This window comes from Heterodontus francisci, chromosome 2, assembly GCF_036365525.1.
Source record: "Heterodontus francisci isolate sHetFra1 chromosome 2, sHetFra1.hap1, whole genome shotgun sequence".
In the NCBI taxonomy this organism is placed as follows: domain Eukaryota; kingdom Metazoa; phylum Chordata; class Chondrichthyes; order Heterodontiformes; family Heterodontidae; genus Heterodontus; species Heterodontus francisci.
Genome location: NC_090372.1, coordinates 174301314 through 174329033, shown reverse-complemented (window position 1 = coordinate 174329033; position 27720 = coordinate 174301314). Strand labels below are relative to the sequence as shown.

At 45.3% G+C, this 27720-nt stretch overlaps 1 protein-coding gene across 1 annotated transcript in view; it reads right to left on the bottom strand.

Moving 5' to 3' along the window:
• LOC137380111 (myosin-IIIa-like) overlaps positions 1 to 27720 on the bottom strand; it is a 178240-nt gene that overhangs the window by 134078 nt on the left and 16442 nt on the right. Inside the window, exon 3 of the mRNA XM_068051773.1 lies at positions 4161 to 4295. Coding sequence (XP_067907874.1) covers positions 4161 to 4295 — 135 coding nt within the window. The remainder of the gene's footprint in view (positions 1 to 4160; positions 4296 to 27720) is intronic.

Below are 27720 nucleotides of genomic sequence, written 5' to 3'. Positions count from 1 at the left end.
TCCCTTGTGCCTTAACAGGTCTTTATTTGCTCTGCCTTCCAGACTGACTCAGTTTCTCTTCTATATTTGACTGAGCATCTCCCCCTACTGTAACTCCACTCTGTATTCCATTACCCTGCCAAATTAGTTTAAACAACCCCAACAGCACTAGCAAATCTCCCAGCAAGGATGTTGGTCCCGTTCCAGTTCAGATGCAACCCGTCCAACTTGTACAGGTCCCACCCTTGCCAGAAACAGACCCAGTGATCCAGGAAACTAAAGCCCTCCCTCCTGTACCATCACTTCAGCCATGCATTCATCTGCTCTATCCTCCTATTCCTATACTCACTAGCAGGTGGCACTGGAAGTAATCCAGAGATTACAACCTTTGAGGTCCTGCTTTTTAATCTGCTACCTAGCTCCCTAAATTCTTGTTGTAGGACCTCATCCCTCTTTGTACCTATGTTGTTGGTACCAATGTGTACCACAACTTCTGACTGTTCACCCTACCCCTTCAGAATTTCCTGCAGCCGCTCCGTGACATCCTTGACCCTAGCACCAGGGAGGCAACATACCATCCTGGAATCATGTTTGCGGCCACAGAAACGCCTATCTGTACCCCTTACAATAGAATCCCCTATGACTATAGCTCTTCCATTCCTTTTCCTTCCCTGCTGTGCAGCAGAGCCATCCATGGTGCCACGAACTTGGCTGTTGCTGCTTTCGCCTGGGAGGCCAACCCCGCCAACAGTATCCAAAGCGGTATATCTGTTTGAGAGGGGGACGGACACAGGGGACTCCTGCACTACCTGTCTGTGGCTACTACTCTCCCTGGTGGTCACCCATCCCTTTTCTGTCTGTGCAGCCATTACCTGCGGTGTGACCACCTCGCTAAGCGTGCTAGCCACGATGTCTTCAGCATCGTGGATGCTCCACAGTGAATCCACCCGCAGCTCCAGCTCCATAATGCGGGTCGCCAGTAGCTGCAGCTGGATACACTTCCTGCACACATGATCCTCAGGGGCACTGGAAGCGTTCCTGATTTCCCACATAGCGCAGGAGGAGCATATCACAGGTGTGAGCTCTCCTGCCATGACTTCCATTCAGATTAATTAGTTACTCCCTTTAAAAAAATACTAATTACACTAGGGTCCTTGTTCTACTCCAAACACGACCCACTACAATCTAAATTACACTAATTAAAAAAAACACCCCAGTCGTACTCACTTTATCACTTGAGGTCTTTTTTTAAAAAAAAACTTTTCCCTTTTTTTAAGCTATTTAAATTGACTAACTGCTGTTACTTACCCAACCAATCACCTTGCAGATTTCCCGTGATGTCACTGTAAGTCATTTTTTTCCCTCTTTCTAGTCTCAGCGCACGCTGAGAGAGACGGAGAGCGAGAGAGAGCCTGCCACCGCTCCAGATCAGCTTCCTCGCAGGTCAGCCAGTTGCCACTCCTTCCCAGGTAAGTAACAGCCTCGAGCCCCGCTCTTTATTTATAGCCTGCCGCTGCTCCAGATCAGCTTCTTCGCAGGTACGCCAGTCGCTGCTCCGTTCCCAGATAAGTAAGGACCTCGAGCCCTGCTCTTTATTTATAGACTGCCGCCGCTCCGGTTCAGCTTCCTCGCAGGTCCGCCAGTCGCCACTCCGTTCCCAGGTGGCCTTGCTACTTCCATCGTGTCAGTCACAGTTTAAGCCATCTCTGATCACTTCAATGCACCACTCTCTGCCCACAACCCCCTTTCCCCCTCCCAACCCTTTTGTATCTGGCCCTGAATAAACTCTCTCAACCACTTATTTTCAACTGCACTTTCAAATTCTAATTGTTTGGCCTTTTGGCCCTCCATTCAGCACAACATTTCTGCAGCTACTTACCTGCTCATCCACACCTTCACCTCTACCTTTGATGCCCTAATCCCTGTGAAGACCAATACTCTCTCTCACCTACTGTTCCCGCTGGTACGTCCCTCATCTCCGCTCCCTTTACTCCAGGGGAACCAGACTTGAAAGTATATGGCGGACAACTGGTTTAACCATTTATTGTCAGTTCTGGTAGGACCACATGAAGCACTATCGGGTTTTTCTATCATCTGCCAAAACAAATCACTATTCCAGAATCATCTTGGAGTGCAAAGATAACCTTTGGCTTCTTTTCTCTATTGCACAACACCTTCTCAAACCCTTCTCCCGTGTCTCCTCCACCCTCACTTCCAACAACAAATCTTATGAGCTCAGGGACTTCTTTGTGACTAAAATTGCGACCATCTGATCAGCTGCCTCTGCTGCTTCCCTCTCTTCCTCTACTTCCTCCAAGTTTCTCCCCTGCCCTGTGTCTGAACTCACATCTTTCTCTAGTTTCTCTATCGCCTCTCATGCACTCTCAAGGTCACTTTGTCTTTGAGACCCAACTCCTGCTCCCTTGACCCTATTCCCAATAACCTACCGATCATCCAACTTTCCTTCCTAGCCCCCAGGTTAGTCGATAACACCCTACTCCTCAAAAGACTAACCCCTGACTCCTCTGTCCTTGTAAACTACCATCCCATCTCCAACCCCCCTTTTCTTTCCAAAGGTTTTGAACCTGCTGTCAGCTCCCAGCTCCATGCCCCTAATATTACTGAAACGACTTTTATCAAAGTCACAAATGACATTTGAGGTGACTGTGACAATATTAAATGATTCCCCCATGTCCTTCTTGGTTTGTCTCCAGCTTTTGACACAGTTGATCACACCATCCTCCTCCAACACCTCTCCATTGACTTCTAGGTGGAACAGCACTCACCTAGTTCCATCCTTATCTATCCAGTCACAGCCAGCGAATTGCATGCAATGGCTTTTCTTCTTGCTTCTGCACCATTACCTTTGGTGTAACCCAACAATCTATCCTTGGCCCCCTACTATTTCTCATCTACATGCTGTCCCTCGGCAACATCATCCAAAAACACAGTGTCAGTTTCCACATGTGCGGAGTCACCACCCAGCTCTACCTCACCTCTACCTCTCTCAACCCCTCCACCATCTCTAAGTTGTCGACTGCTTATCCAACATCCAGTACTGGATGAGCAGAAATTTCCTCCAACTAAATATTGGGAAGACCTAAGTTATTGTCTGTGGTCCCCATCACATTCTGCTCACTAACCACTGACTCCATTTGTCTGCCTGACCACTTTCTAAGGCTGTACCAGAACATTCGCAACCTTGGTGTCATATTTGACACCCAGCTGAGTTACAACCACATATCCATGCTAACACTAAGATCGCTTATTTCCATCTCCGTACCATTAACCGGCTTCGTCCTTGCCTCAGCTCATCTGCTGCTAAAACCTCTTCCATGCCTTTTTTATCTCTAGACTTGACTATTCCAACACACTCCTGATCAGTCTCCCATTTTATACGCTCTGTAAACTTGAGGTCATCCAAAACTCTGATGCCTGCATTCTAAATTGCAGCAAGTCTCATTTATCCTTTGCCCTTATGCTTGCTGATCTAAATTGGCTCCCAATTAAGCAATGCATCGATTTTAAAATTCACATCCGTGTTTTCAAGTCCTTCCATGGCCTCACGCCTCTCTATCTCTGTAATCTCCTCAAGCCATACAACCCACAAAGATATCTGTGCTTCTCCAATACTGGCCTCTTGAGCATCCCTGATTTTAATTGCGTTATCATTGGTGGCCATGCCTTCAGCTGCCAAGGATCTAAGTTCTGGAATTCCCTCGCTAAACTTCTCCACCTCGCTACCTCCTTTAAGACGCTCCTTAATATGTCTCACTTTGACCAAGCTTTTGGTCACCTGCCCTAGTATCTCCTATGTGACTCAGTGTCAAGTTTTTTACGATAACGCTCCTGTGAAGCACCTTAGGATGTTTTACTACATTAAAGGTGGTATATAAATCAAGTCATTGTTGTTGTAACAGCATTATAAAGGTAAGAGAAACCTTCTTCAGGAATGACAAAGTCATGTGGGCTACAAGGTAGTTTTCACTCCATCACGAGTGCAATGAATGTTGGTCCGCATTGTGTATCTTGTATTTCATTCAGTAACCCGTATACCATTACCCATTAAGAAAAAATACAACCATTTACTGGCATAGAATTATAATTATCACTATAAAACCTTGGGTTGAAAACAGGAAACAATAACAGACAGTAATTTTTGCAGAGATAGAAATTTATACCTCCAGTACAAGCCAAAGCTGATCTCCATTCTTTACATCCTTCTTGTAGTACATTCCATAGAACTTGACTACATTTTCATGATCCGAGAGAGCTTGGAGAATGTTATACTCAGCCTCGATTTCTTCATCAATATCCTAACATCAAAAGTAAATAAAATGATTGCAAAATTGGAGATCTTCAGTGTCAGGTCTGCCAATTACAACAACATTTTTCAGAGTCTGAATTCATAGAACTGGGATCTGAAATTAGCATGAATCGAAAGTACCTAATTTTGTTGAGACAATTTTGCATATTCGAAACAATGATGTAATACATTTAAAAGATTTCATAATAGTGCATAAAATGTGTGGCATTTAATGCTCACTGCCCCTCTTAAACTACCATTTTTGTCTGTTGAAGGCCCTGACTGGGGAATGATTTCACTGTTGGTTACAGCTTCCCAGTAGCTCATCAAAATGGGTATTCTTCATCTGTAAGCCTAGTAAATGTTGCTCATGTCATAAACTATTTTGTGTCTACGATTAAGGCCATCTACAAAGGTGTTCTCCTCCCCTCAATGTCGCCCTTCTCTTAGTCTTCCTCCTGCATTCCTTCTCACCTTATCTTTATTTACCCGAGACTGCAATTTTTCGCTGCAACTCCTCCTCAGCCCTGAGCCCACTTATCTTATCAATAAAACCCAACTTCCCTCTCTTAAGTTCCATGTTTGCCAATATTATTAACCTATCTTTATCATCTGAAACTCATTCAAAACCTTTATTATCATCCCTCCTCAAAAACCTATCCACTCCAATCCCATTCTCTCCAACAGCCATAGTATCCAATGGCCCAGGGGTCATAATTTTTCCCTGAGTCAGAAGATTGAAGGTTCAAGCCCACTTCAGATGCTTGAATACCTGAAAGGTGTTTCTTTCTTTATTTCTAACCTTTCCTCTTGTTACTGGAATGCATTGTTGACTCACAACTACACTTTTATCTCTAAAATAAAAGCAAAATACTGCGGATGCTGGAAGGGTCACTGACCCGAAACGTTAACTCTGCTTCTCTTTCCACAGATGCTGCCAGACCTGCTGAGTGATTCCAGCATTTCTTGTTTTGGTACACTTTTATCTCTCCCTTCATTCCCTGTTTGAGACCCTGCAAAACTGGTTTTCTCCCACCCACAGAGACTGTGCTGTTTAAACTCACAAGTGATATTCTGTGCAGCCATGACCATGGATCATTACCTCTCTTCACCCTCCTTGACCTCTCCATCACTTTTCACCCTGTTGACCTTTTCATCCTCATCCAACATTTCTTTTTGGCATTTCAAGGTTCTGCTGTCTCTTGGCTTCTCTGCTGCCTGACCCAACAGAAACATAACATCACCTTCAACGGCTGTTGCTCACATGATCACACAGTCATCATTAGTGTAGCTCAAAGCTACACTTCATGATTTATATGCCATTTCTCAGATTTCACTGGGCAGCATAGAATTAGCCTCCACCTGTACATCAACAGCACCTGGCATTGCTCTCTATTTCCTCCATTTATCCCAAGACCATGCTATACTTTCCACTACCTAACTGACAATATGAACTGAGTGAGCCAATCAGTTCTGGTCTTTTGGAAATCTAAGTACACAATGTCACATTTGGCACTGGTGCAGTGCAAGAGCTCTTTTCACACCAATGCCAAGTATGCAGCGCATTTGGGCACTGAGCATACACCAGGCTCATGTAAAGGTGACAAAGGTGTTCCTACTGAGAAAACAAACAAACTTAGCTTAACATTCGCCATCCCAGGCACACTCAACCTCAATGTCTATGTGGCATCTCAGTAATATATATTGCAATGTATAATTTAGCTTTGTGCTGTGGTCTTCATCCTGGTTTTGTAGTATTAATTCTAATTGGTATACTTTGCTTTGGATCCATTCTTTCCTCATTTACTGCTTGTAAGCCATTTTCTTCATCTTTGACAGCATTGTAAATCTGACCTTCCAAACAATTCCCAAAACCTACTCCATGGCAGCCTCTTCTATGTCGGCAATAAAAGCCCCACAAGTACTTCGCCAAGTTGGATAACTGTTTGTTGTTTCCTGGATGCTCTGGCTTGGGAGTTAGATTGTTGATCTGTTTCCCACTACATGATTGGTTTTACAGAAACCACTTCCTCTTGATACAATAATAATAATATAACCAAACACTAAATGTGCTTTTAATAAGGCCATGGTCAATTACCACTCAGCAGCTGTAAATTGTCCTATATAACAGCACATGCTGCCCAAATTGTGCCGTGTCAAGGCATTTATTTGTGTGATGACTGTACTGATACATCATAAAAAAGCAAATAGCACTGACTTGAACCAAATCAAATCTGCTGAAAGTTTAACTGCCAACTCTATGCATCACAATGTGGCTGCTGGCTTAATTAAATTCCAAAACTGAAAATCACGAATTGACGCTTTCAAATTTTTCACAAATAATCTGCTGACATTACACTGCACCCCAGCAAGAAGTGAGCACCCTCCTGAGAAGATGGGCGGCACAGTGGCGCAGTGGTTAGCACCACAGCCTCACAGCTCCAGGGACCCGGGTTCGATTCTGGGTACTGCCTGTGCGGAGTTTGCAAGTTCTCCCTGTGTCTGCGTGGGTTTATGCCGGGTGCTCCGGTTTCCTCCCACATCCAAAGACTTGCAGGTGATAGGTAAATTGGCCAATATAAATTGCCCTTGGTGTAGGGAGGTGATAAGGGAATATGGGATTACTGTAGGGTTAGTATAAATGGGTGGTTGTTGGTCGGCACAGACTCGGTGGGCCGAAGATCCTGTTTCAGTGCTGTATCTCTAAATAAAATAAATAAAAATAAAATATTTGGAAAGAAATAGAGGGTAATTCACAATTTGGCCATGGGTGGAAAGCTGCCGGTTACGAACTGGCCACCTGTTATAAACCCGGCCTGATTTTCCTTTTTATTGAACTCAATGACCTCTACCCTGGGTTCCCACCATCCTTACCAAATTTGAGATCCTGTGAGATGGCCCCAGAACCCAATCCAGCTAGCTACTCTGTGCTGGCAGACAACCTCCAGGCTTCATGGTTTTCTGCCACTTCCCACTGTCTTCCCTCCTGGAATGGATAGGAGGTGGATTGGTGGCATGTTAATGAGGCCCAGGTGTTAAAATAGCCCAGGTCTGATTACTGCAGCAGAGGTGGAGGCTCCACTTCATCTCGCCACTCAGCCGTTCAAAACCTACCAGGAGTTAAAACCAGGGGTAAGACTGCGCCTGAAACCTGCCGTTAGTGCATGTGATGTACACCTGTTGCTTTGTTTGAGGCAAAGGATTGCTTGGCTGACTATTGCTTTTGAATAACTTAAACATGCAGCTGGTTTAAATTTTAATAAAGCTGGCGCTGTGTTAGAGGAGCGCAATATCTCTGTTATCACTAGTTTGATTAAAATTCACTAGGCACTAGTCATATTTAATAGTCGTTGGTGCTAGATATCCAGACTTGATTTGGAAGAAGAGGAATAAGGTTTTTTTTTTACTATTCTGAACCTTCAAAAATTTGCTCAAATATCTTAAAAGGGCCTGATTAATTATCTGGCACAGGATGGAAGCAGTAAAACCAATATTCATTGGTTTAATGTTGCTGCAAGACAGGTAAATTGAGTGCTCTGCACTACTTGATACACAGGGCACATCTTCGCTGCTTGGACCAGCTGAAAAGTACAACAAGGATTAAGGGAGGATCTGCTTCGGGGGGCAGGGGTACAGCCCTATGTTTTCTGTTCATTTGTTGATGTGTTACCCCAAGTAGGAAGGGCCAGAAGGGTCAGCATCCCAGGAACTGAGAGTAGAAAGCCACATAAAAGAATGGCGAAAGGGAGATTGCTAAGACACCACGTCAAGAACTATTACACAGGACAGAAAGAGGTTTGTTGACCTCACACTATTGGTCTAGGTAGATGAAGGTACTATTTCTCACACAAAGCTCATAACACTTATAGAGGCAACAGCCCCCTCTGACCTGTCATTATCTGGGTGAAGGGAAACCTGCATGATTCACAGGGAACATCTGCAATCAATGCTACATCTTGTTAACTCCATTCTACTGCCTGAACTCACATGACCTGCCATGGGAGGGTAGTGCTATTCTGGGAAGAAAGTTGTTTAAAGGAAGGCAATGAGCCCAAGCATTATAATCACGAGGTGGATGCAGATGTTTGCATTAAAGGAGTTGAGTGGTAATTGGATTCCCCTAACATTGCATTCGCTTTTGGCAAAAGAAAAGGTACAGCATGACCATTCCTAAAGAACTGGAGCGAGAATAAGAATCCTTGAAACTTTGAGTGCAGGTGAGGAGGAAGCTTTACAAGCCATGTGCAGGCAAACAAAAGAACTTGTAGGAGATGGGGAAGAAGAAGGCAAAGTGCCATGGATCAGGTTGATAAAGACAGGTCAAAGGGGGAGCACAGATTCATGTGGATTGTAAAAGTATAGCAATGGCCATGCTCTCAAACGCTATTTCTTCAAGGAGTCATATAAGTGTTAATGCAGCTAAACAAGCTTTTTTTTGTGTTAAAATCCTAAAGGATGTTTTGGAGGAAGTTTCTCAGAAGAACCAGCCTGACCACCATCCCAGATACACAGGGAGAAGTAGTTAATTGGGTGAATTTTAACCCCCCACCCCCCTCCCCCAGGATGTGCAGGGATGGGCAGGGCAGGGCAGGGGGTAAATTCTTAAAACTTCAAGCCACTTATAACCCCGCCTATTCCCAGTTTAACCAGAGTGGGTGGGCGATAGGCGTGTAACCTGCTCTTAAGATGCAGTCAGGAATTATAATATTTAAATGAGGCCCTATGATTCAGATCTCAGCAGCCATGTGGATTTCACAGCTGTGGGCTGGGTTTCTCAGGGCTCACGAAACCTGGCAGCTAAGGGGAGATGAGTATTGGGTGCAGCAGGTAAGTGCTTTTCATTACATTGTTTGTGGGCCAGGATCAGCAGGAGTGCTTCTCCCCAGAGCTCTAAGTTTACTTGCCGTGATCTACCTCCCCCGCCCAACAACCCGTGCTCGGCTGACCCTCCTTCCACCCCCGCAATCTTATTTTCAGCCCCCCACCCCTTCAATCTGATGCTGACTCCCCTCCCCATAAGTATTGGGGTCAGTGAGTCAGAAGGGTTTTCAATGAGTGAGGCAATGCCACTGATGTGTATTAGGACCATTGGAGCAGGCTGGATGGGCTGAGTGGCCTACTCCTGCTCCTGTGTTCCTATGATCCTAGGATCTGAGAGTTCAAGAGGGAGAGGGTGTCATTGTATTAAGGAGGATGGAGAAATGACGACAATCAGCTGAGGAGCCCAGGGACCCAGATCTCTGGGCCCAGTCTCCAAAAGACGATTGATTCAACAGCTTAGATCTCATGTGCAGAGAGTGAAGTTAGTTTCTATGCATATGATTGAGATGTTGGAGAACTGGGATAACTCCAACTACACATATCTACAATCCATTGTAGGAACTGCCACACAACATGTTGCCAGGACTGAAAAAATGCAGCTATGAGGAATGATTGGATAGGCTGTTCCTTGGAACAGAGAAGGCTGAGAAGAGATTTGTTTGAAATGTACAACATTGTGAGGGACCTGGATAGAGTGGATGTGAAGGGCCTATTTACCCTAGCAGAGAGGTCAGCAACTAGGGGGATAGATTTAAAGTGACTGTTTGAAAGATTAGAGGGGAGATGAGGAAACATTTTTCACCCAGAGGGTGGTGGGGGTCTGGAACTCACTGCCTGATAGGGTAGTAGAGGCATTAACTCTCAATTCATTTAAAAGGTGTCTGGATATCCACCTCAAATGCCATAACTTGCAGGGCTATGGACCAAATGCTGGAAGGTGGGATTAGGCTGGGTGGCTTGTTTTTTGGCTGATGCAGACATGATGGGCCAAGTGGCCTCTTTCTGTGCCATAAACTTTCTATGATTCTAACATGCTGAACAACTTGGAGAGAATAACAGTTCAGGAGATTTCTGCAGCAAGAAATTGTCATGTGGAGGTTCCAAGTACATTGGTGGTTCTGGAATGACAGCTACCAATTCTTCAATAGACACTTTGAACATCAGTCTGAACACAACAGGTTCACAGAGCTTTCGGAAATACTAATGCTTTTGGCATGGCGATATTACACAGTAAGTGTTCTGAGACTCATGCTAGAGGGTACTGAAGGGCTGTGCCAGAATTGTGCAGTCACCTAAAACATGACTTTGGAATGCCTCTGGTCTGCAGCATTAAAGTCCTTGTTGTCCCATGGGCCTTACTACATAAGATTGTCCATCTGTTTGTGGACGTCTTTCAGCTCACGAGCAGAATTTAATGTGGCTGTTTAATGCAGGCATCGTGGCTTGAGGGGGACGGAGAATCATGTTGGAACCGTCTGCCCGGAAATCCGGTATTGTGACATTGGTTCCAGATTTTGTCAGCGGCGGGAAAGCACCAAGGCGGCAATGCCCCCCTGTGCGACGGGAAGCTATTTTAAATTGAAGAGAGGTTGTTTATAATACATTTACATATCATTATTTGGGATTTAATGGTTGGTTCTGATTTAGTGGATGGCGGGCGGCACTCACCTGCCTTTGGTTTTACAGCCGTTAAAACCTGGTGACACCGAGGCTAGAGGCTTCAGATCCTCGATGGGGAGGTAGTGCTAGGCATTGCTGCATAGGTGAAGAGGGGGGTTAGCAGACCACTGTCGGATTGTGTTGCTGTGTGCTCTGCAAGGGGGTTCGGGGTATTGGGGTGTGTGCAAGGGGTTCGGGGTCTGGAGCTGTGCAAGGGGGTTCGGGGTTTAGGGGCTGTGAAAGGGGGCACAGGGTCTAGGGGCTTGCTAGGAGGATTGGGATCTTGGGGGCTGTGCAAGGGGATCAGGGTCTAGGGGGTTGTGCAAGGGGAATTTGGGTCTAGGGGGCCCTGCAAGGGGATCGGGGACGAGGGGGCTCTGCTAGGGTTTTGCATGGGTTAGGGGGTCCTGAAATGTGTTACAAAACTGCTACGTGATAAGTTTTTTCGCTCATACAGCTGGAAGAGAGGGTTAGCTATCTGCAAGGTTGGCCTTTGAGTGCCATTAGGGACTCCACCGAGAGATTTCTCAAAAGATCAATTTCCAAGGCAGGGTCATTTCTGCATCAATAGCGTGCTATAGGCCTACAGGTCACCTGGTATGGGTCTCATGGCATGATGCGGAGACTCCAACAGTGGGAGGGCCAAGAGGCAGCTGCACTTGTCCGTGAAGCTCCACGACGAGAGCAGCAGCAGCCAACAGTGCCAAGAAGGGCCCACCTGTGCCAGCGAATGTACTGGACTCAAATCAGCTATCTCCAAATGTCCAAACGCCATTGTCAATGAAGACTGTGCCTATCCAGGGAGGCCATCACCGACTTATGTGCCCCACTGCAGGATGAGTTGCGACCAATGGGATTTGGGGGTAACCCTATGCCAATGGCCCTGAAGATCACAGTGGCACTAAACGTTTACACATCTGTTTCTGGCTCTTTCCAGGGATCCACCAGGGACATGTGTGGGGTCTCCCAGGCAGCAGCCCATCACTACATCAATGAGGTTGAAGAGGGCTGGTGACTATGTGCACTATTGGACTGACCCTGACAGTCAGACTGAGAGGGCCATCGGATTCAGGGCCATTGCTGGATTCCCCCAGGTGCAAGGTATGATAGATTGCACACATATGGCCATCAAGGCCCCAACAGACCAGTGTGCCATCTTCATCAATAGAAAGGGCTTCCACTCAATCAACGTTCAACTGGTCTGCGACCACTGAAAGCATTTTCTGCCGGTGTGTGCTCACTTCCCGGGAAGTAGCCACGACGCCTACATACTTTGACAGTCCCAGGTGCCACAGCTTTTCAGGGCCGCCGCTCGCCTTCAGGGATGGATTCTCGGGGACAAGGGGTACCCATTGAAGACATGGCTACTGATGCCTTTGAGGAACACTCCCAATGCAGTGAAGGAGAGATACAACAGTTGCCATGGATCCACATGAGCGACCACTGAGCAGGCCATTGGCCTACTGATGATGAGATTCCGCTGCCTCGATCGTTCCAGTGGAGACTTGCAGTATGCCCCAGCAAGGGTCCCGCATATTGTGGTGGTCTGCTGTGCGCTGCACAATCTAGTATTGCAGAGGGGGGAGGCCTTGCATGAAGATGAGATGCCTGAGCAATATGCCTCCACTGACGAGGAGGGAGAGGAGCAAGCAGCACAGGATGTTGAAGACATTGCACCAAAGGCCAGGCAGATAGAGCAATGTGACCAATGCCCTGTATAAGAGGGCCAGTGCCTATGTGCAGTACTGGACCGACCCTGACAGTCAGACCAGAGACGGCCACCTGCTTCCAGCCACACTGATGTCCGACCACAGAGATTCCAACTAAGGCTCACCTTAGCGCAAATAGTCTGTTGCCTCCTTTCCATCTGTGTTCACTAACTTTCAACCAGCTGCAATGCACCTAGTGCCCAGGGGAGAACATATGTTTATGAGGGCTATGGGCACAGTGGCATTGCATTAAAGGAGAAGGGGGAAGTTAGCAGCTCACAATAAAGGCACAATGGAAAAATGCCTCCACACAATGATCATTAATGATTGTAACATAAGAAATTTTAATTAATCAATAAATTGCATATGCTGTACACCCCGTGAGTCACCTAGTGTAGTTAGGTGCATTTCTTAATACGTTTGCGGGGGCTCCTACACAGTGTGATCCCTGCGACAGCAGCTAGGTTGGAGGCAGGCTGCTGATCAGGCTGCTCCTCAGCCTGGAATTACTTTGGTAGGCATCCTCTGGATGCCTGAGACCTGGAGGGCCCCAGCTGCCTGAAGGTTTCCTGCACTGGTCAATTGCTGTCAATTGCTCTTATATTTGTGGAAATCCTGCCAAATTATAGAATTGGACTGTTTGCTTCTTTTGTTTTGCATCATCTACGGAGAAGATAATAAACTACAAGGCCCACCTGAACAGAGCATCAGTGACCTTTGCACAATGTGTGACAAATGTCACGTGAGGCTTCATAGAATGGCAAAAGAAATCAAGGCAATGGTAACTTTCACTGCTACAGACAATTCAGTTCTGCTGGTGGAAGAACATTGGGTCTTTAGCCAATAGCTGGTATAACTTCTCAATAGACTCCAGGAGGAAGCACAGCTTTCTAAAGCAGTGACAGGTGCAGCAATCTAAATATGACCTTCTAGGTTAGTAAAACCTGACGAGTATTGATATTTAGCAAACAAACATCTTCTGCGATGCCTTACACTAAGGGCTTCCAATCTACCCTTATCGTTCCGCGCTTCACAGCACAGGAACAGAGGAATTCCATTTGAGAAATCCATTTCCCCAGTTTGAAAATTTACTTTTCGAGTACTCACAAAACCTGTCTGGAGAAGTCTGCAGAGACATTCCAGAGCAAAAACTAATCAAACATCGCCATGTAGGGAAAGCTTCCGCAAGCTTCAGTCAGAAAATCCGAAATATCCTCCTCAATGTTCCATCCACCTCAGGGATACTGTTGTGCTGTTTGTACTTCCAGTTAAATAGTGAAGGCTCTCTGGAAGGTTGGCATAGGGCTGGAAGTTGGGGGAAAAGATGGAAACATTTGTCACACCCACCTGTCCTTACTGACACACAGTGGGGAAGACTCCAAGTGGGTGATAATATTAACTGGTGACCTTAATAGTGAAAAATTTTAGTGATCATTTCTTAATAGATCACACTGCCCTATTATACACCTCAAAATCAATTTGCACAGCTGGACTTCAGCTATTTTCCTTGCATTAAAATCTAGCTAGCATTAGGACATTCATGAGTAAAGGAAGATCGCAAAGATCACTTTGCCACAGAGCAATATGGAGCTGCAGTATAACTTGGTGATTCTCAGCTCAACATTGCTCTCAGTGTTTTGATCGTATTTTCTAATGTTGAGCAGCAAACTTGTCAAGTGCCACACATGAAGAGACAATCATTCATTTCTGGTTTGAAATTGTGATCTATTGAATATCTGTCGCTCTGAAAAATAACTATGGCTCCACACATCATTAAATGGATTTGCCAACTGTATCACTCTTGCTAATGATAAATCTCACTCCAAACAGTTCTTCTGATGTTGGCAGTTCTGTAGAAATTTACAGAGAAAGTCTTTTTTGCAACCATTGCATTGGGAACACTAGAGTATGTTAGAAATTCTAAAAATCTTACATAACCGTAAAGGTACTGTAGGTCTGGATTTTTCTCATGATTACCATGAGCAATGGTGTTAGAAGGAAAATGGAATGCAGGGCTGTATACAAAAAAAAACACCACATAAAATAGCCGTCTGTATTTTCCTCCCCCATCCCATTCATCAGAGATTTCAGTTGCCCACTTTGAGCCTGCCCTCACTCCCCCTCATATGTAAGTATCAGTGGGTGCGCTTGGTTTCATTTGCTCCGAGAATTTGCTGCTGTCCTGCCGCAACCTCACCCCCAGGAAACAGCACTATTACAAATGCTGAGCCATTGCTTGAAATGTGCAGGTCTTTTCGAGACTGAGCCTGTAGGAATCTTAGGCTCAGCGTAGTTTACATAGAAGATTTTCATGATTACTTTAATGTTGCCGCAAATGTAAAGGAATTCCCTCTTTCCTTGTTCTTGTTTTGAACTAAAGAATGGCAAAGCTATGGAGAAGAAGCAGATCATAGAATCAGAGAAGGATCCAGCAGCCTATCGTGCATGTGCCAGATCTTTGTTAGAGCTATCTAATTAATCCCACTCTCCAGCACTTTCTCCATAGCACTGAATATTTTTTTCCCTTCAATTATCCAATTACCCTTTGAAAGTTACAGTTGAATCTGCTTCCACCACCAACACATGCAGTACATTCTAGATCACAACAATTCATTGAGCAAAAAAGATTTTCCTCATGTCACCCTGGTTCTTTTGCACATCACCTTAAATCTGTAACCTTTGGTTACTGACCCTCCTGCCAGTCATGATTTTGAACACCTCTCTCAAATCTGCTCTTAACCTTCTCTACCCTAAAGACAGCAACCCCAGCTTCTCTGCTTTCTCCACATAACTGAATCCCTCACCCCCGATACTATTCTAGTAAATCTCTTCTGCACCCTCTCCAAGGCCTTGACATTCTTCCCAGAGTGTGGTGCCCAGAAGTGAACATGATAGTCCAGCTGGGGCCTAACCAGTGTTTTATAAAGTTTTTTTTTATTTGTCCTTGGGATGGGAGCATCGCTGGCTAGGCCAGCATTTATTGCCCATCCGTAATTGCCCTTGAGAAAGTGGTGGTGAAGCCGTCTTCTTGAACCGCTGCAGTCCATGTAGGGTAGGTACACCCACAGTGCTGTTAAGGAGGGAGTTCCAGTATTTTGACCCAGCGATAGTGAAGGAACGGTGATATGGTTCCAAGTCAGGATGCTGTGTGGCTTGGAGGGGAACTTGCAGGTGGTTTCAATGCGTCTGCTGCCCGTGTCCTTCCAGGTGGTGAAGGTCACGGGTTGGAAGGTGCTGTCGACGGATCCTTGATGAGTTGATGCAATGCATCTTGCAAATGGTACATACTGCTGCCACTGTGTGCCGGTGGTGGAAGGAGTGAATGTTGTAGGTGGTGGATGGGGTGCCGATTAAATGGCTGCTTTGCCCTAGATGGTGCCAAGCTTCTTGAGTGTTGTTGGAGGTGCACCCATTCAGGCAAGTGGCGTGTATTTCATCACCCTCTTGACTTGTGCCTTGTAGATGGTGGTCAGGATCTGGGGAGCCAGAAGATGAGTTACTTGCCAAAGAATTCCCAGCCTCAAACCTGTTCTTGTAGCCACCATATTTATATGGCTCGTCCACTTATGTTTCTGGTCAATGGTAACCCCCAGGATGTTGATGGTGGTGGATTCAGTGATGGTAATGCCATTGAATGTCAAAAGAAGATGGTTACATTCTCTCTTGTTGGAGATAGTTATTGCCTGACATTCGTGTGGTGCAAATGTTACTTGCCACTTATCAGCCCAAGCCTGAATGTTGTCCAGGCCTTCCTGCATGTGGGCACAGAGTGTTTCAGTATCTGAGGATGTAAAACGAGGAGCACTCTCCACTGGCAAAACCTCGACTTTCATAGACACCGCCTCTCCCCCCTCTCTCCAACTGGACATCACGCCCACCCCCCCCCCCTCGCTGGAGCTTTCCAGACTCGTCCTGGTGACTCTGGTTTACTTACCTGAGGTCCAGGGTTCCAGCGTTAGGCCTGGGTCCAAGGCCTCTGCAGTACCGGCAGAGGCCACCGGTCACAGTGGCGCTGCTGATACTGCTGAGCTACCGGCCCTGTGATTGGCCAGCAGCTCTTGGAGATGGAAACCCCATCTTTAAAGGAACAGAGAATCAGAGAATCCAGCACCGGAAATTTAGTCTCCAGAACAATGGAGGATTGCGCCGTGGAGTTGTGGGGGCCGGGGGGTGGAGTCATGAGAAAGCCAAGCAGGGGTTCCGCCTGCCTTTTTGGCTTGGCACCGGGAGCCCCGCCACCTCCACAAGATCCCGGCCATGGTCTCACTACAGTCCTGTCCAACTGTAGCAAAACATCTCTACTTTTATATTCCATTCCCTTTTCAATAGAGAACAACATTCTATTTGCCTTCCTAATCATTTGCTGTACCTGCATACTAAATTTTTTGTGATTCATGTACCCGGACACCCAGGTGCCTCTGTACCGTAGAGTTCTGCAGTCTCTCTCCATTTAAATAATATTCTGCTTTTCCATTCTTCCTGCCAAAGTGGACAAGTTCACATTTTCCCACATTAAACTCCATCTGCCAAATTTTTGCCCACTCACTTAACCTATCTATATCCCTTTGTAGATTCTTTATGTCCTCTTGACGATTTATTTTCCTACCTTTTTTGTGTCATCTGCAAATTTAGCTACCATACATTCGGTCCCTTCATCCAAGTCATTGAAGTATTGAAAATAGTTGAAGCCCCCGCACTGATCCTTGTGGCACTCCACTAGTCAAATCCTGCTGACCTGAAAATAATCCATTTATCCCTACTCTCTGTTTCCTGTTAGCTAACCAATACTCTATCCTTGCTAATATGTTACCCCCTACACCATGAACTCTGTTGTTCTTGCACATCTCTGTGATTTCCCTGCAGACTTGTTCCTCTATCTCTCTTTCACTATTTGGAAGCCTATAGAATACTCCCAGTAGTGTGATAAAAACCTTTTTGCTTTTCAATTCTAACCAAATGGATTCTGTCCTTGCCCCCTCATGGACATCCCCTCTTTCCAACACTACAATGTCTTCCCTAATCAGTACTGTTGTGTGATTGTCTTTAAGAGTGATATCCCTTTAAGATCTTAGTATGCTAATGAGCTAAGTACCAGGATGTGGTCATGCGACTATGTGCCAGCCTCACTCTGCTACTGTAACACCTAGAGGCAAGTCATGTAAATAGTTAGCTCTGCACTGTATATAATAGTTAACTGTTAACAAAATTGTTGAGATCTTCAATCAACTGAACTCCATGCATCTCATATATGTTACATCAGACAACATAAAAGGGTAGGCAGTGGCGTAGTGGTATTATCACTGGACTAGTAACCCAGAGACCCAGGGTATTTCTTTGGGGACATGGGTTCGAATCCCACCACAGCAGAAGGTTGAATTTGAATTTAATTAATAAATCTGAAATTAAAAGCTAGTCTAATGATGGCCATGAAACCATTTTCGATTGTTGTAAAAACCCATCTGGTTCACTAATGTCCTTCAGGGAAGGAAATCTGCTGTCCTTACCTGGTCTGGCCTACATGTGACTCCAGACCCACAGCAATATGGTTAACTCTTACATGCCCTCTGAAATGGCCTAACAAGTCACTCAGTTGAACCTAACCGCTACGAAGTCAATAAAAAGGAATGAAACCAGACGGACCACCCGTCACCATCCCCTGGTATGCCCTGTCCCACCGGCAGGACAGACGCACCAGAGGTGGTGGCACAGTGGTATACAGTAGGGAGGGAGTTGCCCTGGGAGTCCTCAGCATCGACTCCGGACCCCATGAAGTCTCATGGCATCAGGTCAAACATGGGCAAGGTAGCCTCCTACTGATTACCACCTACTGCCCTCCCTCAGCTGATGACTCAGTATTCCTCCATGTTGAACACCACTTGGAGGAAGCAGTGAGGGTGGCAAGGGCACAAAATGTACTCTGGGTGGGGGACTTCAATGTCCATTACCAAGAGTGGCTCGGTAGCACCACTACGGACCGAGCTGGCCGTGTCCTAAAGGACATAGCTGCTAGACTGGGTCTGCGGCAGGTGGTGAGGGAACCAACACGAGGGAAAAACATGCTTGACCTCGTCCTCACCAATCTGCCTGCTGCAGATGCTTCTGTCCATGACAGTATTGGTAGGAGTGACCACCGCGCAGTCCTTGTGGAGACGAAGTCCCGCCTTCACATTGAGGATACTGTCCATCGTGTTGTGGCACTACCACCATGCTAAATGGGATAGATTTCGAACAGATCTAGCAATGCAAAACTGGGCATCCATGAGGCACTGTGGGCCATCTCTTCCTAACAGCACAGTGGGTGTACCTACCCCAAATGGACTGCAGTGGTTCAAGAAGGCCGCTCTCCACCACCTTCTCAAGGGTAATTAGGGATGGGCAATAAATGCTGGCCTGGCCAGCGACGCCCACATCTCTGAATGAATAAAAAAAAAGCTTCTCATTACAAGAACTTCCACCCCTCTTCCATTTTTTGCTTCTGTATCTTTTCTGAACATTTTATATCCTTGCATATTAAGTGCCCTGTCCTCGCCATTTTAAGTCACATTTCCATTATTGACACAACATCATATTCCAATCCTGCTTTTTGTGCTTGTCGTTCACCACAATCTTATTCACCACACTTTGTCCATTTACATACCTGCATTGTTATCCTGTCTTTGCATTCCTCATAGCCCATCTCAGACTGCTCCTATCTAATATGGAACTACTCCCTTTCCTAGTACAGTCTAATGGAGAGTTTTTCCCCCACCCCCTCATTCCCATTGACTTCAATTTTGCTCGGGCTCCTTGATGCCACACTTGGTTAAATGCTGCCTTGATGTCAAGCGCAGTCACTCACATCACCTCTTGGAATTCAGTTTTTTTGTCTATGTTTGGACCAAGGCTGTAATGAAGTCTGGAGCTGATTGGCCCTGGCAGAAACCAAACTAAGCATCAGTGAGCAGGTTATTGATGAGTAAGTGCCACTTGATAGCAACTCCTTCCATCATTTTGCTGATGTTTGAGTTGCGTGATAATTGGTCGGATTGGATTTGTCCTGTTTTTTGTGGATAGGGCATACCTGGGCAATTTTCCACATTGCCAGGGAGATGCCTGTGTTGTGGCTGTACTGGAACAGCTTGACAAAGGGTATGGCTAGTTCCGGAGCACAAGTATTCAGTACTGCAGATGGGATGTTGCCAATAGACTTTACTGTATCCAGTCCCTTCAGCCATTACTTGATATTAGGTGGAATGAATCGAATTGGCTGAAGACTGCCATCTATGATGGTGGGCACCTCAGGAGGAGGCTGAGATGGATCATCCACTCGGCATTTCTGGCTGAAGGTGATTGCAAATGCTTCAGACTTGTCTTTTACACTGACGTCCTGACTATAAAGAGGACATAGTTCGGGTACAGTCAAGGTACATTCCCACGAGGGGGAAAGGTAGGGCAAACAAATTCAAAGCTCCCTGAATGACAAAAGATATAGAGAGTAAGATGAAGCAGAATAAGGGTGCATATGAAAGATGTCAGGTGGATAATAGAATTGAGAACCAGGCTGAATAAAGAAGGTTCAGAAGGGAAGTCAAAAAACAAATAAGAGAAGCAAAGACAGAGTATGAGAAGAGACTCGCAGCTAATGTCAAAGGGAATCCAAAAGTCTTCTATAGGCATATAAATAGTTAAAGGGTGGTAAAAAAAGGCATATAACCAAATGGGGACCAAAAAGGGGATTTACGCATGGAGGCAGGGGGCATGGCAGAGGTACTAAATGGGTACTTTGCATCTGTCTTCATCAAGGAAGAAGATGCTGCCCAAGTCACGGTGAAAGAAGAGGCGGTATTAGATAGGCTGGCTGTACTTAAAGTTGAGAAGTCACCAAGACCAGATGAGATGCATCCAAAGATACTGAGGGAAGTAAGGGTAGAAATTGTAATGGAAATGGCCATAATCTTTCAATCTTCCTTAGATACAGGGGTGGTCCCAGAGGACTGGGGAAATGCAAATGTTACACCCTTGTTCTAGAAAGGGAGTAAGGACAAGCCCAGCATTACAGGTCAGACAGTTTAACGTCAGTAGTGGGAAAGCTTTCAGAAACGATAATTCAAGACAAAACTGATTGTCATGTGGACCAATGTGGATTAGTTAAGAAAAGCCAGCATAGATTTGTTAAGGGCAAATCGTGATTAACTAACTTACTTGAGTTTTTTGATGAGTTAACAGAGAGGGTTGATGAGTGTAATGCAGTAGATATGGATTTCCAAAAGGCATTTGATAAAGTGTCACATAACAGGCTCATCAGCAAAGTTAGAGCCCATGGAATGAAAGGGACAGTGGCAGCATGGATACGAAATTGGCTAAGTGACAGGAAACAGAGAACAGTTGTGAACGGTTGTTTTTTGGACTGAAGGAAGGTATATAGTGGGGTTCCCCAGGGGTGGTGTTGGGCCCTTGCTTTTCTTGATCTACGTTAATGACTTAGACTTGGGAGTACAGGGCACAATTTCAAAATTTGCCGATAACACAAAACTTGGAAGTATTGTGAACTGTGAGGCGGATAATGATGGACTTCAAGAGGGCATAGACAGGCTGGTGGAATGGGCAGACAAGTGGCAGATGACATTTAATGCAGAAAAGTCTGAAGTGATTCATTTTGATAGGAAGAACGAAGAGAGGCAATATAAAATAAAAAGTACAATTCTAAAGGATGCGCAGGAGCAGAGGCACCTGGGTGAATATGTACACAAATCATTGGAGGAGGCAGAGCAGGTTGAAAAATAGTTAATAAAGCATATGGGATCCTGGGCTTTATAAATTGAGCACAAAAGCAAGGAAGTTATGATAAATCTATATAAAACACTGGTTCAGCCTCAACTGGCATATTGTGTTCAATTCTGGGTACCGCATGTTAGGAAGGATGCAAAGGCATTTGAGAGGGTGCAGAAAATATTCACGAGAATGTTTCCAGGGGTAAGGGACTTCAGTTACATGGATAGATTGGAGAAGCTGGGGCTGTTCTCCTTGGAGGATTGAAGATTAAGAGCAGATTTGATAGAGGTGGTTCAAAATCATGAGGGGTCTGGACAGAGTAGATAGGGAGAAACTGTTTCCATTGGCAGAATGATCCAGAATCAGAGGACACCGACTTAAGGTGATTGGCAAAAGAAGCAACAGCAACATGAGGAAAAACTTTTTTATGCAGCGAGTGGTTAGGATCTGGAATGCACTGCCTGAGAGTGAGGTGAAGGCAGGTTCAATTGAGGCCTTCAAAAGAGAACTGGGTCATTATTTGAAGAGGAAAACACTTTCAGGGCTACCAGGAAAAGGCAGAGGAGTGGGACTAAGTGAGTTGCTCTTGTAGACAGCTGGCACAGACACAACGGGCTAAATGGCCTCCTTCTGTGATATAACCATTTTATGATATGATAAGTCCAGGTCATTAATATCTATCAAGCAGAGACATGGTTCTCATATTAACCCCTTGGGAACACCAATGTATACTGATCATCCACCACGACTCTTCGCTTTCTGTCCCTTAGCCAGTTTCATATTCATGCTACCATTGTCCCTTTAATCTCATGGGCTTCAATTTTGCTAACGGGTTTATTATGTGGATGGAAGCAAGGAAATTCTGGCTAGAGGGCACACAGTCTAAAAAGGCCAAACGACATTTGTCAAGCAGGAAAGAAGAAGTTACACTCCCCAATTAGGGCAGTAGGAGACTTATGCCAGCTACTAGCTGCTGGCTGCAAATTTTCAGGCAGCTTCTACTGGGGCACAGCCTTGTCAGTACCTATTAGAGTGACAATAGCTCTTCATTTTTATGCAGTTGATTCATTCTCGACAGCCCTGAGTGGCCTCAGTCACTTTGGCTAAATCGACACTGCACCATTGCAATAAAAAGGTTACACCTTCTCTTTTCTGTCAGGGAGATGCATGGGAACACCACTGCCTGCAAGTTCCCCTCCAAGTCACACACCATCCTGATCTGGAACCATATCACCGTTCCTTCACTGTCGCTGGGTCAAGATGCTGGAACTCCCTTCCTAACAGCACTGTGGGTGTACCTACACAATAAGGACTGCAGTGGTTCAAGAAGGCAGCTCACCACCATCGTCTCAATGGCAATTAGGGATGGGCAATAAATGCTGACCCAGCCAGCAACACCCACATCCCCCGAACGAATTTTTAAAAAAGGCATCTCAGTTCATATTCTTCCTGATGCATCCAGCAAAGTAGAAAGAGTGCACATTCAACTTTTATTGAGTGGCAGGTCCAGGGTGCCATTATGTGACCTATGTGACATTGAAAGCTCTGCTTGACTAACACATCAATTACATCACCAAAAAGAGTTATTAATCTCTTAATGTGAAGCTTACATTTGATGCTAATTGTTAGAACTCAGGTAGCCAGCTGGTGAAGTATAGAATACCGAAGCCAAATCTTTATTCACCTACAAGCTTTTTATTTACAGCAGTACACACTGCATACCATAAACCTCCAACCACTCAGCCCTCTTTTGTTCTGCTTCTATATATAGGTGCACAGGTAAATACCACAATTAATACCAACCACCTGAATACAATTAACACCCAACTGAAATGCAATTAATATTAACCATCTAATTCTACTTCTGAACACATTCTACCCTGGAAGCTGCCATAATGCTTTTGTTCTCTGAAAATCCACTATACCTGCATTAATCTGCTGGAGTATTGTAACAGGATGGTTGTTTGGAGACCCCTTGCAAGCATGTCTGATGACACCATCCTGGCATCCAAGGTGAGCTGTGGACAGCAGGTATAACTGTATGCATCATCATTGCACACATAATCAGGATTCTGAGTTCCAGCTTCAGGTACCTCAATAGGTCTGTGGGAACCTTTTATAGCCCAGAAAGGTGCTCAGAATTAGAGTGGCTGGCTACATGCAACTTTGCAATTTGGAACGGATAGGTGCCTACATAAGCAGATGATGAGGAGGAAGCATTACTAGCAGCCCCCCGTCACCCACCACCGCCCACCCCCCCAACCATTTTTGAAAAATGCAGAAGTTGCCTATGAGTTGGGTGTGTGAGTAGTGTATTTTATTTATTTATTTTATTTTTATTTAGAGATACAGCACTGAAATAGGCCCTTCGGCCCACCGAGTCTGTGCCGACCATCAACCACCCATTTATACTAATCCTATATTCCGACCACATCCCCACCTGTCCCTATATTCTCCTACCACCTACCTATACTAGGGGCAATTTACAATGGCCAATTTACCTATCAACCTGCAAGTCTTTTGGTGGTGGGAGGAAACCGGAGTACCCGGCGAAAAGCCACACAGACACAGGGAGAACTTGCAAACTCCACACAGGCAGTACCCAGAATTGAACCTGGATCGCTGGAGCTGTGAGGCTGCGGTGCTAACCACTGCGCCGCCCGCATTTATTGTTCATTTATTGTTCACAAAAGGATCACTGATCACTACTAAGCATAGTTCACAAATCATCACATGAAATGCATCATTCTTCAAAGTGTTGCAAACACCATCGCAAGTGTTATGTCCGATTCAGCCATCAACACTTCAGCTGAGGCACGTAAATTAAATGAGACAACACCTGATGTCACATGTTGATATCCTACTCATGAGCGGAAAGGTCCGCCATACTTATGTGTAAAGGCCGGCTGGGGTCTGCAAATGAAACCTGACCCGAGCCCAACAGAACCACCTGCGACCCGGCCCGAGTCCTTTCATTTTTTCCCGAGCCCGACCCGACCCGACCCGACCACTGGAATGTTCAGTTCACCTAGCTTGCATTTTTCACTTTTTAAGCTTGTGCCGATAAGCAACAAAAACTGTAACTGGACTTGAAAGGTTGTTTAAAAAGTACATTAATATTGGACGTGGTGATAGAGTGTGTCCGACCCAGCCCGACCTGACGTGACCTGAACCCAAATGCCGGACCCAGAAGAGCAACTCGACCCGACCCGAACCCGACACCTGTCGGGTCCCGTCAGGTTCTGGTCGGATAGCCATGCTCTACTTACGTCATTGAGTTAAACTTACATTAAGTTTGAAGGTGATATAGTTCATTCTGAAACTAGGGTCTTAAATCAGAACGAAGGAAACTGTGAAGGTATGAGGAGCAAGTTGGCTATGGTGGACTGGGAAAATACATTAAAATATTTGACAGTAGACAGGCAATGGCTAGTATTTAAAGAAGTATTACACGGTTTACAACAAATGTACATTCCTCCAAGACATAAAAACCCAACAGGAAAGGTGAATCAGCCGTGGCTAACAATAGAAGTTAAAGATTGCATTAGATCAAAGGAAGTGCCTTCAAAGGTCGTCAGGAAAAGTGGTAGGCCTGAGGATTGGGAGCAATTTGGAATCCAGCAAAGGGGGACCAGGAAACTGATAAAGAAAGGGAAAAGAGAATATGAATGCAAGCTACCTATAAACATAAAGGCAGACTGTATAAACTTCTTGAGGTATGTGAAAAGGAAACGATTAGCATGGACAAATGTGGGTCCATTACAGGCGGAGACAGGAAAATTTGTGGTGGAGAATAGGGAAATGGCAGAGACTACTAAACAATTATTTTGTGTCTGTCTTCACTGCGGAAGATACAGAAAATGTCCCAAAAATATTAAGGAACCAATGGACTTGTAAAAATGTGGAACTGAGAGAATGTAGTATCAATAAAGAGGCCGTACTTGAAAAATTAACTGGATTGAAAGTTGATTAATCCCTGGACCAGATGAGCTACATCCCAGAGTGTTGAAGGAGGTGGCTGTAGAGATAGTGGATGCATTGGTGGTTATCTTTCAAAATTTTGTAGATTTTGGAAGGGTTCCTGCAGACTGGAAAGTAACAAATGTAACCCTACTGTTTAAGATGGGAGGGAGAGAGAAAACAGAGAACTACAGGCCTGTTAGTTTGACATCAGTAGTAGGTAATATGTTAGAATCTATTATAAAGGATGTGAAACTGGACCCTTGGAAAATAATGATTTGATTGGGCAGAGTCAACATGGATTTATGAAAGAGAAATCATGTTTGACAAACCTGTTGGAGTTTTTTGAGGATGTTATTTGTAACATAGATAAAGGAGAACCAGTGGATGTGCTGTATTTGGATTTTCAGAAGGCTCTTCATGGGGTCACACACAGGAGGTTAGTAAACAAAATTAGAGCACATGGGATTGGGGGTAATATACTGCAATGGATTGAGAATTGGTTAACAGACAGAAAGCAGAGAGTAGAATAAATGGGACATTCTCAGGATCGCAGGCTGTGACTAGTGGGGTACCAGAAGGATCAGTGCTTGGGCCACAGCTGTTCACAATCTATATAAATGATTTGGATGTGGGGACCAAATGTAATATTTCTAAATTTGCTGATGACACAAAACTAGGTGGGAATGTAAGTGTGAGGAGGATGCAAGGAGGCCTCAAGGGGACTTGGACAGGCTAAGTGAAAGGGCAATAACATGGCAGATGGAATATAATGTGAATAAGTGTGAGGTAATCCACTTTGGTAGAAAAAAAACGGAAAGGCAGAGTATTCCTTAAATGGTGAGAGGCTGAGAAGTGTTGATGCCCAAAGGGACCTGGGTGTCCTTATTCATGAGTCACTAAAAGCTAGAATGCAGGTGCAGCAAGCAATTAGGAAGGCAAATGGTATGTTGGCCTTCACTGCAAGGGGATTTGAGTACTGGAGTAAAGATATCTTGCTGCAATTGCATAGAGTCTTGGTAAGACCGCACCTGGAGTATTGTGTACAGTTTTGTTCTCCTTATCTAAGGAAGAATATACTTGCCATAGGGGGAGTGCAGCAGAGGTTCACCAGACTGATTCCTGGGATGGTGGGATTATTTTATGAAGAGAGATTGAGGAAACTGGGCCTGTATTCTCTAGAGTTTCAAAGAATGAGAGGTGATCTCATTGAAACTTACAAAATTCTTACAGGGCGTGACAGGGTGGATGTAGATCGGATGCTTTCCCTGGCTGGTGAGTCTAGAACTAGGGGACACAGTCTCAGACTAAAGGGCAGGCCATTTAAGACTGAGATGAGGAGGAATTTCTTCACTCGGAGGCTGGTGAATCTTTGGAATTCTCTACCACAGAGGGCTGTGGAAGCTCAATCATTGAGCATGTTTGAGACAGAAATCGATATATTTCTGGATACTAATGGCATCAAGGGATATGTGGATAGTGGGGAAAATGGCTTAGAGGTAGATGATCAGTCATGATCTGTTTGAACGGCAGAGCAGGCTCGATGGGCCAAAGGCTTACTCCTGCTCCTACTTCCTGTGTTCCATTATGTTACTAACTGAAGTAATGTCCAAACAGAACCATGTAAACAAACCATTGAAGCTCTCATTTACAATGAAAGGGAGGGATGTAGTGTATTGTTCCTTTATTGTTCATTTGATATGCAGCATATTATTCATTTGAGGTCATTGTACATACTTGGTGTAGCATGTGCAGTGTGCCACTAGAGGGAGTCGATAATAAAGGTTCAATTAACAGCAGCAATCCAGAAGGTACTGCCATGTTTCTTCCAGAGATTTACAATAACAATGTGAGATCTTATAGCGAGGGACCCCTGAGGCCCATGTTGCCTAATTGAAACAAGACTGGTAACCCCTTGCCCATCACTAACTGCTGCCACTAGATTTTTTGGCAGTTCTTCAGCACAAACCATGGCTCTGACATTTACAGGAAGGCAGGGAGGGAGTGGCAGCGTGTGTCAGTGGCTGGGAAAACTGGACACTCCAGGAAGTAGGCAGTTTGGCTGAATTTAATGACAGGACTTTATGAGAATTTTGTTACTCTGTTTCCCACCTGACAGCAGGTCAGATTGAGACGCTGGCTGACTGCCAGGCAGGAAAGCTTGCAGTACAGACAGTAACTGGGGATTGCTGCAGATGGTCCCTGGTAATTGAAGAGATTAGAAGTCAGTGGTGCGCAGTGCCAGGGGATTGGAGCATGAAAGTGAGAGAGGGAGAGATCGTGGGGGTTGGGGGGGTGGTGGGGGGGGGGGGGGGGGTGGTGAGATCAGATGCCAAGGGATGGGGAGAGATTGGTTCAACAGGGAGGTCACATCATATCCACTTGGGGGTGGAGTGGTGCTGGGGGAAGCACCTGGACAGCAGGCAGTGCTGGAAAAGTACTTACCTGCTGGTAGCTCCTACTTCCCCTCAGCTGCTGGGTTTCTAGAGCCCTGGGAAAACCAGCTTGCAGCCATTAAATTTAAATGGGTATAAA